At 48.2% G+C, this 14901-nt stretch overlaps 1 protein-coding gene across 1 annotated transcript in view; it reads left to right on the top strand.

Annotated features, from left to right (window-relative positions):
* Positions 1 to 14901, top strand: part of MDGA1 (MAM domain containing glycosylphosphatidylinositol anchor 1) — a 147806-nt gene that overhangs the window by 43642 nt on the left and 89263 nt on the right. Inside the window, exons 2-4 of the mRNA XM_072858179.1 lie at positions 6977 to 7116; positions 9969 to 10143; positions 14578 to 14774. Coding sequence (XP_072714280.1) covers positions 6977 to 7116; positions 9969 to 10143; positions 14578 to 14774 — 512 coding nt within the window. The remainder of the gene's footprint in view (positions 1 to 6976; positions 7117 to 9968; positions 10144 to 14577; positions 14775 to 14901) is intronic.

The following is a 14901-nucleotide window of genomic DNA, read 5'->3' as shown; positions in this document are numbered from 1 at the left end:
GTGACTCTGATACATTAGTAAGGCACACAATACCTCTTCTGTTTTAAATTGAACAAAGGTCTCGGGATCGGGTGTTGCAGACACTGGGGGCCGTACCTGCTATTCGTGACATCTCACATGATTTTGTTGCTGGTATTTTTCTAAAAGAAACAAAACTATAAAGGTGCTTCAAGGAAGTGACATTGATCAAGCAAAAAGTTATTTTAAGGCTGTGCAAATCATCTGGCTGAGCTTTGCAAAAGGAAACTCTTTCTGGAGATGCAATCAGCCAGAGACGTAAAGACATAGTCTTGGTCTCTTCGAAGTCAAAAACAATCCCATGCTATTTTAAGTAGCCAAGTTTCATGCTCTGTGATTACTTTCCACAACTCTGTCATTTCTCTGTGCACTTCCCATTGAAAATTACACTCTTCTCTTCTTGCTCAAGAGTGCTATGGAGTGTTGTGTAGGGTTAGACATGGTTGCTTTGCATATCTTGGAAGTGGCTGTGTTTCTTTTGTGGGTGGATTGATGTTTGTGTTTTAATCATGATCAGTGTACAAATACCAAAGGAGTCAGAGACATTTTGCTGCTGAAATATGACACGTTCCCTGCTGCAATTTTAGGCTAGGAGTACAGTAAGCAGAATTTTTTCCTTTTTTTTTTTTTCCCCTTGAGTGTACATGGTTTGGGCTGCAGTGAGAACACTGATCCATGGGAGCAAAAGAGCCTCAGTGGAGACCTGTCTTGCTTGGAGTTGTAACCCTTAGCGTCAGCATGCAGGGAGGGCTTCATGGTGGCTTTTGCTTTAGGACAGCCTTGTGGTAGCACAGAGCTGCCCAGGCAGCACACCGTGTTGGAAGAGTCAACAGGAGGAGCTTGGGCAAGAGAGAAGTCCAAGAAGTGGGAGGAGACCTGGGACCAAGGATGTGCTTTGCTCCTCAGCTATCCCTGGGGGCTTGTGCATTGCCTCCCTCTCTGCTATGGGACTAGCCTGGCCTTGTGTTAAAAGTTGGAGCCTAACCAGGCTAAGCTGTACCAGGCAGCTTCAGATGGGAAGTTCCCTGCCGGGGCTGTGCACCTTTTGCCGTTGTGCTGGGCAAAGAGGCTGGGAGGGGCTGAGATGTGGAGGAGGAGGCTCCCAAGCAAGCAGCCAGGGAACATGCTCAGAAAGTGGCAGTGACAGAGGTTCCGCTGGGCAGGCTGTGCAAAGACGTCCAGTGCCTGGGCTCAATTACACCCACCCACTGCCATCTCCTCTCCCTCTGCTATTGTGCTGGTCTTGACTACTGATAGGTACAGGCGGTCTTTCTTCAGCCATTAATACGCTATTGATCCACAGCCCTGCTGACAGTGTTAATGGACACTGATTGTGTATTATTATTTCCATAATCGTCCTCAAGCTGGTGTGAATTTTCCTTTTCAAATGGCCCATCGATATCATGCCCTGCATTGTGGGCTGGAGCTGGCCTAGTTGATTTGTTTTGTCAAAAGTTTTAGCAAAGCCTGTGGTCTTCATCCGCGGTGGAGCAATCAATGAGACCAGCTGAATAGTGACGGAGCACCCAACAAGGCAGCTGCCCTCCCCTCCCAGAGCAGGCATGAGCAAGGTGTTTTGTTTGACTGTCAGGATGCTGCCCCTGCAGACCCTTCCCATCCTACTAGACCTTCCTCTCTCCTGCTGAGCGTTGCTAGCACGTCTCTTCCCTTTATTTGTGTGCTGGCTTCTCTTTGTGCTCTGCTAAGAGGACATGACCTCTTCCTCAGTGGTCTTGCATGTTTGTATGCCCCTGCTCTTCAAGCAGAGTTGTGCATTGTATGAACAGACAGGATAAAATGCTACCTAAAGCAGTCACTTCAAGGCCCGAGATGCTCCCTGGGTGCTTTGCTGAGCAGGGTCTGTAACTAACGGTGCCGCAGGGCAATTCCACCCATGGACAGGCAGTTACTGAGAGTGGCTGTTCAGCAAGGAATGCCACATGTGGATTTCCGTAATGAAATGCTTATTCAACCCCACGTGCTCCATAAACACCGTATATTTTTCCCCTTTCTGGAAACTCCTTTCAAGATGCATCCCTTACATGCCACTTGCTCCGGATGGGAAGGGTGAGGGAAGGAGACAGGCAGGTTCTTGAGGGGTTTAAGCAGCTGATTAGCAGCCAATGCCCCCCATCCTTGCTTCCATGTAACCGAGGAATGTGGGTCCAGGGAGCCTGTGAACAGTGATGGGGAAGGACCCTGGCTTCTTTGCCTAGCTTATGTGCAGAAGAGGCTGAATTATAATTACACCAGATGTATGGGAGGGCATCACTTGCCTTGCAAAGCAGGGTGGTAAATTAAGCCTGAGGAAGAGGGAAAGCTCCAGGTGCAGCTGTCCTCTCTCCCCACCCTGCAGGAGGGTGGTAGCAGAGGTGGGTGGATTCAGTGTCCCTGTGTGTGTAGCTGCAGGTATTGGGCCAGCAGCTTTGGAGATGGATGCTCTTCATACTTGAGACCATCTGCAGGACATATGCAGGTGGCAAAGGTAGTGGTGGGGCAGGGTCTAACAGTGATGGCTAGTGTTAGCCTGCTGAGAAGGCAGCAGTAAAGTGCAGTTGATGCTGTGCTGCAAAAAGGGGTGAGCAGCCTGCCCTTGCGGTTGCTGACCGTGACTGAGAGAGTGTCAATGCAGTATCTGTCGCTCACCACCCTCTCTGTGAAGGAGCTCTCATCATTGCCATTGTAGCGATGGGATCTCAGGCTCAAAAAGATGAATGGCTAGACCTGTGAACCAAATACAGATTACTCAGTCCTCTCCAAAAGGCCATTTCTCTCTCCTTTTCTGTATTTTAATGATATTAGCAACCTCTAAGCACCAAGAGTCTCATAAACTTTCCAGATTATGGTAATAACAACATTGTACAGTACACTGCACTGGGAATAAAGTTATTTTATCCACTCCAATTTCCTTTTGTTTTAATGTGTAAATATATCAAGTGAAAGCATAGTAGGAAATCTCAGTGCAAAGGCCAAATGCATTGCAAGCCAGCCCTTTCCTGGGGAAGGGCCTAATGCTGCAGGTTCAGAGCCTGAATTTTTCCTTTGTAAAGCATCTGGCACTCAATATTTGGCTGGCGCACTTTCTCTGGAGGACTTTGTATTGGGAGCCTTCCCTAAGTCGATCTGTCACCTGGAAGCGGAAGGGAAGTGATGATGCATCTGGCCCTCAAAATGTTGGGAAAAAGGGTAGGGAGCAACCTGTCCCCTCTTCCCCTGCAGAGGTCATCAGAGGTCTTCCTTGGACCTCTGCTTTGGGGTTTGCCAGCCTGAGGAGAGAGACTCTGCTCCAGCAGGACTTAGCAGGGCAGGTTGTATCTGTGCAAGGGCTGTTCTTCGTGGAGCACTGCTGAGCGTGGCTGAGATTACTGCTTCCTCTCCAGCACCTGGCCTCATGCTTCTGGCCTTTCTTTTCCCTGCTAAGGGCCTTCTGTGGAACTGTTTATTCTGACAGGCACGGTCCTGCCATCCTGTTGTGCTGGCAATGTGCAAACTGTCTGCATGCTGAAATTCTCCAGGAGACCTGGGATGATGTCAAACAATAATGTATTCTTTCTGTTCAAGCACATTAAAAGTGCAATTAATCCTCACAATGTCTCTGCCCATCTGTAATATGGCATGAGGTGACTTTCCCAGCCTTTGTGAGCTGTGGCAGGCTGAGCCTGGAACCGAGACCTTGTGATTTAATGCAGTCCCCTAAGAGCTGGGTTGGTTTGTTGCTCAGCCCTCACCACTTCACTAATGTCAAGTTGTAACCAGAGGCAGAGTTTCTCAGACTCCTATGCCATCTACTCCCATGCTTTTCTCTCCAAGACAACCCCAGGCCTTCTGAGCTCCCTTTTGAGAGACAGGTGTTCATATAGGCTTTTAGACATGGAAAAATGGTTGTTGTTCTGCTGGGGACCTGGTGCTGCGATTGCAAGAGAGATGTTACAGCTTAAACAGTGGGGTTCTCTTAAAAGGATGTCCCTTTCCAATGAATATAGCTGAAAGGTATTAGTGATGGTAACACAAACAAGTTAAGACACCTATGAACAAAGCTGGATGTGCACACCCTTGCTTGTAAGCTTCAGTACAGCCTAGTGGACCCAGGGAGAATTTGGGAAAAGAGGACAAAATTATGACACAGGGCTTATCCCTAGGGTTGTCATTTTGCTGAAGACTAGTGCCATGTAATGCTTTCTAGTGCCAAATAAGGATTAGTTTAAACGGTATTTCTATCAAACTTGGAGGGACACCAACAAATTACCATAAGGTATTTTGGCACCAGAATAGTTGCACAAAACCCCTCGAATCCTGTACCACTGTACCTAATGATTTTGCTGTGGAAATTCCCCATGTAGAAATGCCTTTAGGCAGGTGGCAGGAAAGGGTTACGGAAGACCAGTTAAATTATGGAAGTGGGATGGCCAAAGGGAAAAGAGTCTAAGTTGAAAGACTTACATTGTATACCGTGTGGGGTACAGCAGAGCAACTTAAGGAAACATTTAACTGGGAGCTAGAGTTGCAGATAAATATTCTGATTCTCCATGGGGTGGCTGGAAATTAGTTTTTGCAGGAAGGTCATGTTTGCAAAGGGAGAATAGAGCCACCAGCTGGCAAATGCAGCCCAGAGACTGTGAAGAGAGGTTACAAGGGCTTTGCTGCTGCAGCGTGCCACGACCCCACTGAAATGCAGGCAGCACAGATTGGGGATGGGGAGGAATATGGTACAGGATGGGAAGGGACAGGGTCTCTCTTTTAATCACAGAGCAGGGATTTTTCAGCATTACAGCCTGGGTCTCGGCACTGTGAGCGCATGTGGGGTTAAAGGCAGGTCTGCAAAGGACTGATCAAAGGCCTGAAACAGCATAAGAGACTGTCATTTGGATTAAGGTGTATTGGAAAAGGTTATATAGGCTTCTGAATTACTCCTCTGCCACTGTTCGCTTGACAAGCATTCATGATGTCTTTTCCTGATAAGTCACTATTTTACTTAATGTTGTATTTACATATCTGTATGTATAGCCATACATGTATATGTATACAAACACACAGATGTATGTAAGCACATATATTTCTCCTGGGTTCAACAAGACTCTTCTGCCACCCAGGCAGGGGAAGGTCACTCATCTGCTCAGTTGTATCAGTGAAGCTTTGACAGTCGGTTTCAGCATTCCGTGATGCTCGAGCGATAGCAGGGCACGTTCCTGGGAGCCCTGCTAGAGGGGGAAGACAGGAGAGGCTGAGGGATTCGTCCGTGTTTGTGCCATCATATTATTCAAATACACATGTTATTTCTGTTAGTCAACAGTTTAGACAGTAATAATGATTTTAACGAAGTGCCACCATGCTGGAAAGACAGAAGAGATGCAAGAAGAGGGAGTAGCTTGCTGCAAGTGCAGTGCTGCTGCCTGGGTGCTGGGTGGCCATGGCAGGCTGTGGAGCCCCAGCAGCAAGAGCAGCTTGCTGCCCACTAGCCCTGTGTCCACTCTTGTCACTGCTGCTTGGTCAGTACATTCTGGTGAGACCAGTTTGTGCAGGCTGACCTCAAAGGCAGATCTCCTCCACTGCCCGAGCCCAGCCTGCCCTAGGTCTGTGCTGCTGGTGGATTAAACCAGCATAAATCTGAGCACTTCCCTTCCCCAGGTGATTTGGTTTAGGGCATTTTGGTCATGCCAAAAAGAATGAAAAAAAAAAAAAAAAAAAGTAGTATTTGAAGCTCAACTAACCTTGAGAAAAAAGTGGGTGCTCAGTTCAGCTTTAACAGGTTGTGCGAAATCTGTGCTTGTTTCAGAAGGCTTGCTAAGGCTCCTTGATTTAAACCCTTTGATCGTCTCCTCAGTGGTTTGTTCATTTGCATTGTATTTCACTAACGCAAGCTAGAGCTGTGACTGCAGTCACCTGGAAGCGTTGTAGCAAGACGGGGAAGTGTCCCAGGGGGACTCTCACTGAGGCACCGATTCTTAGACACGTTTGTGGGTTTCTCTGCTCGTTGAAGTGCGACTGGAGTTTTCCCCTTGAACAAGCACAGGTGTCCCGTTGGGCTGTGCAGTCACCTTCAATACGTCTCAGCCGCTTCAGTGATCACACAAAAGCTTTTGGAGTAGGGACCCAAGGGCTGTTTGCACAGGACTCTGGAGCTGTTCTTTTAGAGCTTGTCTCTCCCTGCTGTTGGTCAGGGCTACAGTGGGACATAATTGCCATTTGGCGGGCATGAAGTTTTTAAACTTTGTTCTGGGAACTTTCTTTCCATGTATTTTTCCACAGCACCGGTCTTCACTTGTTTTCCTGGCTGGACTGGCAGTAACTGGGCTCTGATTGGAGCCCTAGCTGGAGAGATCCCTAGAGATTATGGGCCCCCAGGTTCTGCAGAGGCTGTTCCCTCTGACTTAGGGCTGAGATAGGTTGCTGTGTAATTTGGGAAAGACTTCTTTCTCCTTGCAGCGTGTGCTATGCCTGTTCAAGGGACGTGTGCTAAAAGCTGTACAGAGCTTCAGGACCCCTTCTGACTCTGCTCGGTAGTTATCCCAGCCCCCTGCAAGGTAAATCACAATAACCAGGCCTGTTTTAGACAGGTGTAGAGCAGTTGTGATTTGACCAGGTCCCTGCTTTAACCACTTGCACATACACCTCTCTGGGAGAGATGAGAGCAGAGAATTCTTGGTCCTCAGCTCATGCAGGAGGGTCCCCCCCAAAAGCTCCATATTCTGCTTTCCAGTGCCTAGAGTTGCTCATCGCAACAGGACCAAAGGTTTTAAAATAGCAGTTGATACCAGCCACCCAGGAGATGGGGAAAATCACTCAATTTTATATCTCCTGAGGCCTTTGTGTCTCATACCCAGCACTGTCTGGCTCTTCCCCTCTGTGGCTTAAGAGGTGGCTTTTCCACCCTGCTGTGGGAGCAGCCACCCTGGGCAGTGGGCATAAGGGGCTAGGGTGCTGCTTGTTTCCCTCTTTACCTCTTCTTTCCTCTCCGCAGCTCCTGCTCAGGCCCAAATCATCCATGCTGGGCAAGCATGCGTGGTGAAGGAAGACAACATCAGTGAACGCGTTTACACAATTCGGGAGGGGGACACGCTGGTTCTGCAGTGTCTGGTCACAGGACACCCCCGGCCACAGGTAAGTTTTCAGTCTTGCCTGTCACCCTTGCTCCCCATGGCACTTCTTTGTAGTCTCCACGTAAAGAAGAATTGTGGACAGTGGGGTGCCCAGCTTTCTCCTACATGTTGGAGTCAAGTAGGGATGCCCCATAGCGCAAGCACTAGCTTGTTAAGCTAGGAAGCATCTAGCCTTACTTTCATGGAAAACAGTCCACAAAGCTTTGCAGGAGCCAACACAGACCTTCTAGTGGTCTTCAGTATGTGAAGTGCCCCAAAAAACCGAAAGCCCAAACGGAACCCATTATACAAACCACGCTCAAAACTTTAACCCTCTTACTACAAAGCAGGAACAGCCTGAACAGGCTAGAGGAGGCTTCCTGCATGTGCTGGCCATAGGAGTTGGTCCTTCATGTTCCATCAGTCTCTCAGCTTCTCTGAATGTACAGACAAGGGGAACCTGCTTGGGGCAGTTCAGGAAGTTGTTTGTAGCGCGCTTCACCAAGCCCAACGCAGAGCCCACTGGTCATTGCTTTATGGCCACCGACCAGAGGCAGATTCAGACTTGCAGTGCTGGATATATCCATGCTGTGGTCACAGTCACAGTTCAACGGAGAGGTACAGAGCTGAGCTTGGCTAGCTGCTGCAACCTTTCCCCAGGGTCCCTAGAGGGTTGCATAGCCTCAAGCCCCATGCAGCCACCTTCCCACCCTTCAGATACTCAAGCAGGCTGGTTCAATGTTAGTGTGGATGTGTCTACAGAGATACTGGACCAGAGCATGGATCTGCCCGCTCCGGGACAGAGCGTGGTAGGAGTGGCAGCTGGTGCATACAACGAGGCTGGATGTGCCAGAAAACACTGAAGGGACCTAAGTATGATATGTGTGCCTTCTTGGCTACCTTCCCCAATCCTGCCAAAGATATTTGTGCTGAGAAGCCGTCCATCTGCGTACACCAATCAACACCTCTGTGGACTTGCTTTTGAGGAGCTACTCGGCTAAGAGGCGATAACAAAGGAGAGGGAGAGAGACTCAGCCAGCAGGATTTGAAATTGTTTATCCATCAAAGCATATGCTGGCAACAATGATGCTGGAAAAAAAGGAAATGGTCTGAGCCAGGCCAGCAAAAGTGACCAGCCTAGGCTTGTGACAGTGATGGGCAGATGATAGCTGTGTACATCAGAAACGAGGAAGACGGTAGGGCTGGCCCTGATAAGGATGTTGAATGTGTGGGAAGGTGCTGTCAGCTTGTGGGGATTTGAGCCTGAGAGCCTGAGTAGCCAGAGAGATTGCTGGAGCAGAGCCCGATGCAGACAGCATGCTAGTGGGCAACATTGTGGCTTGTCATTGCCCGGACATGCACAGGGGACACCAGAGCGTGGAACCAGGCGTGACCAGGGAGGCTGGAACCTGCACACATAAAACGTGGCACACGTCCTATCTCTGCCCTCCCTTCTTTCTCATGGATAGATTTCTTCCCCAACTAAGCTCTTATCCTAACCTTTGTTTAATCTTTTCTTTTCCCTTCTATCAGCCAGTCATTAAAGCATGAAAATGTGGCCAAAATACTTACATTAGATTGAAATTGAAAAGATTAAAGAGCTGTCTGAAGTGTCCTTGCAAACAGGAGACTCTTGAGAGTCTTGGGGCCCTCAGACAATTTCATAATAAGCCTACAAAGGCTAAATAAATCCATGGTTATTAGCTCTGAAAATCTGCTCGGCCTAAGGCTCTGGGAGTGGGATGTAGACACCCCTGCTCTTTGTAGAGCATCAGCATCAATCAGGTGGTGGCAGTGAGCTTTAGGCAAAACCTGGGGGAGGAGTCAAGGTATCTGGTCCATCTAATCTGTGGCCAATGTTGAATGAAAGTCTACCTCCTTTCTGTTGGCTGATCTTGCTGGATCTCAGCCCCAGAGTCTAGATGGGCACCAGTGTGGGAGACCACCAGTCAAGAACCTTTAGAAGGGAGGTTGCAGATATAGGAAACCAATGGGCTGAGAAAAGCCTTCTCTCTCTTTCATTTTCTGGACTGCAGAAAACAAGGGGGAAGCTTGTACCACCACTGCTAGGGCTGTACCTCATTCCAGACATAAGAATAACCATGCAATCTTGAGGAGTGCTGTCCTCTTGCCACCATTCACCATGAAATATCATGCAGCTCTGTTGCCCCTGCAAGCCAGGATCTTAAGGCATGTAACATAAGGAGAAAAAATGCAAGATAGCTTGAAATCTGAAGGGATTTTTTCTTTTCCTTTTCTGTATCTTTAAAATCTAAGTAAAAGCTTGTGTATTGCAAAAGGATGACTTATAAAAATAACATACACAGGGGTTCCCTGTGGGAAAGGGGCAAGAGCCAGATAGCAACTGCATTTTCTCACCCTTACTTGGAAAAGCAAACAGCAGAAATAGCCTTGCTGTCCGGAGAAAGATGAAAGACTGTTGACTGCAATAAAAGCTCTGTAGCTGTGAGCTGATGTCTGCTGTAGCTTTGTGGTCTACCAGCCACATGCGGTCCCAAGGCTTAATGCTGAACGTCCTGGGCTCTGCAGATAGTGGTATAAAACTAACCAAGTTCCTGGGTTTACAGGACCAGAGCAGGCATGGTAAATATGCAGTGTGTGTCTGGGTGAACTGAGTGGTTATCCTGGACGCTAGGACTTAGAGATTGGTGATGGATGAGAATCAGCACCTGGTCTACTGAGACATACTGAGATGAGCAGTTGAACTTTGGTAAGGTCTGGTGGTGCTGTAGGGCCCATTTTTGAGAATGGCTAGGGAGGAGGGGGAAGAGGAGCAAAGGGATCGCTGCTGTCCCCTGGGATTTCTAGTTTGTGTCACTGATTGCTTGCGTTTCTCTCGTTCTTCTCGTGCAGGTGAGATGGACCAAAACTGCTGGCAGCGCATCGGACAAATTCCAAGAGACGTCAGTGCTTAACGAGACCCTTCGGATTGAGAAGATCCAAAGGCTGCAGGGGGGCCGCTATTACTGTAAAGCAGAAAATGGGGTTGGGGTCCCTGCCATCAAGTCCATTCGAGTAGATGTGCAGTGTAAGTCGTTTAGCGGCAACCCAGACCTTCCCACAGTTCTACTGCATGTCTCTGCCTCGCTGCAGGGCCGGCAGGGAGCTGCATTGCCCTAGGACCACGCACACCTGATTCAGGAGCAAAGAGACTGGTGTGGTGTCTCCTGGGTCCCTTACCCCTAGGAGATTAGATCCATCCACAAAAAAGATATCTCTGCCTGTCCATGTGAGTCACTCTTATCTAAGTGCCGTGATGTCTGTCACTTCCAGAGGTCCCTAGCACTTGTCTGGGATGTAGCATTGTAGATGGTTTCTGCTTTCTTTGTCTTACTTTTGAAGCTGGCAATGCTTCAAGCAAACCGATGCTTCTTGAAATTGGTAGTGCCCCAGATGCTTGGGGCATTCCTGAAATCAGTGCCCTGCTCCCACCATTGCTACCTCTGCAGCATGGTGGAAACAGAGCAAAAGACTCTGGGATGCACCTGAGGAGGCTGAGCTGCGAAGGGGTGAACGTGAAGGAATCTGTGAGAACCCCTTGGTTTCAGTGACTCAGCATTTCTCTGGCTGGTTGCAACATCCATTCTTCTTGCGTCCTGGAGATGCTGTTATTGGTTCTCTACCTTGGGCCCCAAGTTTTGAAGGTTTCTCATGCTGGCTTAATGTTGTTTATTCTTGGGCTGCTGTGGCCAAAAGGGAGGGAAATTAAACTTATCCCATAACCCCCATATGGGAGGAATCCAAGATTTAAGGTCTAGGCAACTTTTGAAGAGATTTGCTCTCTTGGGGAAGATTACTGTTCTGCTCATTGTCCTTGGCTGTCCACTATTCCAGTTTTCTCCAGCCTGAATAACACTAAATCCCTCTCCTCACTCATCTCTTCTGAGAAGGCCTAGCCAGCGAGAAGTTGATGCTAAAAAGATGTAAAACGTGATAAAGCAGCTAGAACTCTCCCCGAACCTGTCACCACCTGTTCCCACACTCCTAGCAAGACAGTCTTCTGTGCTGAGGTGCACTATGGTTAGCTGCCAGTGGAGCAACCTCCAGGCTTCAAAACCCCAGTACCTGCCTGGAGTCTCGGCAGAGCTTTGCTGACAGCAACTGCTGCCTGACTGCTTCCTCTCAGTCCTACTGTCCAGCCCTACAATGATGTGACCCTCACAAAGTATGCCGTAGACTTGAACATCCTTAGGCTTTCATAGGTTCACGATCCACAGCTGTATTATATTGCTTGGAGCAGCGCCTGTCTCTGTTCCTTCCTTGCTCTACTCTGTATTGGAATAGCGTAGCGTGAGCACCATCCTACAGGCTGGGAAAATAGATTGCTTCAGCAGCAGCCACTTTGGACAGGATGAGCATTTCTTCATGGGCATTGCATAGCTTTGTTTGGAGGAGTTCTGACACCCACCTAGATCTGCTTGGCTTCTCTGCCCATTTCTTCTCCTACATGTGGTGGAGACATATGATAACTCTCCATTGCAAAGGGGACTTGCTTTTCTCAAGCCTCAGTATGACACCTTGCCAGGGCCTGTGTCTCTAAGAACAGGACTGTGGCATGAATCTCTTTACGCACTGAGGGCGCTCCCTTTACTTCTGGGGTGCAGGCTGGAGCTAGAGCGATGTAGTGTCCTGTGGTCCCTCGTGCAGCTATGACCTGTAGAACTATGGGGCTAATGGGGTGGCCAAGGGCTTTCTCATACTAACATCTACTCTGCAGATGGACTTGGTAACGCACCTCTGTTCTGCTCACTTGGTTTTTGGGGTGGAGAGACTATTTTCTGCTAGTATTTGCAGTAGATACAAGGGAACACATAGGAAAAGCCACAGTTTTTGTTGAACGCTCACCCAGGCAACCTTCAGCTGCATGAACCAGAATTTGAAAACAAACCCCTTCTTTCCCCGCATCCCAATTTGTAGTTGGAGGTAAGTAATCACCCTCATGTGAACCTTGGTGTCCTTGACAGCTAGCGCTAGTCCTCACTCATACTTTTAGTATTAGACAGCAAGGTTGCGCAGAGAGCACCACTGGTGCCAAGAAGATATTAAACTGGAGACACTAACCTGTGTAGCAAGTTATTCCTTTGCCCCAAGTGGGCATCAAGTGAGGCTTTAAAGTATTGGTTAGATACGGGCAGAGAGGCAGCTGCTGTTTGGAGTATTTCCATGTCGGAGAGAGCGAAAGTAAAGAAAAAGAAAGAATGGATGTTTACAAGCTTATATTGTGCATGAAACATCCCACGTGATCATCTCCATGAGCAGCCTTGGGCCAAATTTATCATTTGTGCAGCTCACTGACATCAGTGGCGTTACTTGTACATCAAGGACATACATATCGTTGTAGGTCTTATTTTAGGTTTTCTCAGGAGGGCTAGACTTAGAGCTGACTGCTACAAAAGAAGGCTGAAAGATTCAAGGGAGGAAAGGTTTAGCAACCGAAAAGAAGATGTTTTCTGTATGGGGAGTAGCTGGGAGCCAGGAGACCTGAATGGTGAATATCTTCTTTGGTCAGTAAGGGAAGTGTTTTGCCATGCATCCTGCTGAGAAATGGAGCCTCAGAAGGATGGTAGCTACAGAGTTACTCATGTAAAGCGTGAACAAATAAAGGATGGTTAAGGACAAAAAAGGGGGAAAGAAGAGAGGCTGTGCCCAAGGTCCTGGTCCAAGAGAATTTGGTGTAAAATTCAGTCACCCTATGGCTACATGGAGACAGCACTGTATGGGGAGGAGCCTTTTTTTCTCCACCTGTGTGTTTTTCTTCAGCCTTGGGTTTTGGGTTTTGTTTTTTGATTTGGTTTGTGGTGGGGTTTTTTTTGGTTTTTTGGTTGGTTTTTTTTTTTTTTTTTGCTAATGGCTCTACTCATATCTCTGAGCTATGGTGTGGTCAAACCAACAAATCTCAGGTCCCATTACAGTTGCTGTCTACCAAGCATACAGCTCATTAAAATATGCAAATCCACAAGTTGACACTTGTGATTCAGCAGAGAACATGCATTATTTGGATGACGCATTAGCAGAAACTCATCCTTGCTTCCCCCTTCCTTTCTGGGAGTCAGATTTCTGAAGTTACAAATCTCTAAAATAAAATATCATGAAAATTAAGTGGCATAGGAGAGCAGGAGGTGATGAGCACATGTCCTCTTCCTCTCTGCTAACGCGTGCAGGAGACAGTGCTGGCAGCACAAGGGGATACTGGGTGCCTGTGCTTCAGTTTCCTTGCAGTTGAAGGTGGGGTCATAAGGCTGCTGAAAAAGGTAGAATTGCTTCAGCTGAGCTCAACAGATGCCTTATAAGACATACTTAAGGGCATGGGGACAGATTTCAATTTTAGAGGGTCAATTGGTCCCATGTTGTCAAATGGCAACTTTACATTTAATCCCAATCAGTCTCAAAGTGGTTCTGGGAGGAGAACCCCTCTGAGGTTTTCACCATGCTTCCTTGATGTTCAGACATTGGTGTCTGGTGCAAAAGCCCAAGAAAATGATCCTTTTCTTAGCAGGAGGGCAGCCCTTGGGGAACAGCATGCCATGGGTGGATAGAGCAAGTATGCTCCCTGCAGGGCTATTGCTTGTGTCCTTGCAAGTGAAGTGGCTGATAATCATGGATCCAGTTGCGACGGCTGCATGTGTGGTGCAGGTATGGTGAGGGAATTGGAAGAAGCGTTTTCTGTAAAGGGAGAAAACAGAAAAGAACCTGATCAGTTTAGGGCTGGGTGATAGGGATGCGGTGAGTAGAAGTTGCTGGAGAGGGAGAGTCAGTACAGACCTTGAAAAGAAGAAAATACACAGAGGGTATTTTAATAGGGAGAGAGAGAAATTGTGCATACCTTTTTGGTGTTTTCCATCTCATGTTCCCGTGGCACCCCACGAGACTTGCTCCTGTCTAGGAGATGACTCTCCATCTCAGCTCCTTGATCTTGTCCTGACTTCTGCTCTCACCCCTTGACTTGAAGGTTTGTCATGTCCTTTGTGTGGGCGTCTCACAGCTGTGGGCTTAGCCCCATGATTTCAGGAGGGATTTGGGAAGTGGAAAGTGGGAGCAGAAGAAATGATGATGGAGCAGAGTTTCCTGGGATCTTTCTGACCTCTCACTGAAGTAGAGAGCGGTGATTTGGAGTGTGGGGTGTCATTGGGGAAGGTGAAGCAGCCCAGTGGTCTGAGAGGCATGTGGGAGGCAGGCAGTTTGCTCAAGGGCCACATGGGATCTGCAAACCAGACCGTGTTTTCTATTCTCTGAAGGTTGTGTGGTGAGCGGGAGAATTTTGGCTTCTCCTGTCTGTTCCCTTTAGATATTGTTTGTGTTACCTGCCCTCAGATCAGCTCTTAATTCAGCAGCTGTCATCAGCCAAATGTGTGGGAGCTTCCCCTCTCTTCTATGGCGCCTGGAGCATCATCTGCTCTGCAGGCTGTACGTGCAGACCAAGCTTCACTAACAACTGCTGCGGCCCTCCTTACCTTCATTTCAGATCTAGATGAACCTGTTCTCACCGTTCACCAGACCATCAGCGATGTACGTGGCAGCTTCTACCAGGAGAAGACTGTCTTCCTCCGCTGCACTGTCAACTCCAACCCACCAGCTCGCTTCATCTGGAAACGGGGAGCTGAGACACTTTCCCACAGTCAGGACAATGGCGTGGACATCTATGAACCCCTCTACACACAGGTGAAAAAAAAAAAAACAGACCTCCACCAGCTTGTGTTGAGCGTCTTGCTGATGCAGGGCACTCTGTAGTGGATGGCGTTTCTTTCCCTTGTGGATTATGATGCTGGGGAGAGGGTGGTGGCCACTG

The sequence above is a fragment of the Ciconia boyciana genome, chromosome 3 (assembly GCF_034638445.1).
Source record: "Ciconia boyciana chromosome 3, ASM3463844v1, whole genome shotgun sequence".
In the NCBI taxonomy this organism is placed as follows: Eukaryota; Metazoa; Chordata; class Aves; order Ciconiiformes; family Ciconiidae; genus Ciconia; species Ciconia boyciana.
Note: the sequence above shows the minus strand (reverse complement) of the source record. Positions and strands in the feature narration are given on the sequence as shown.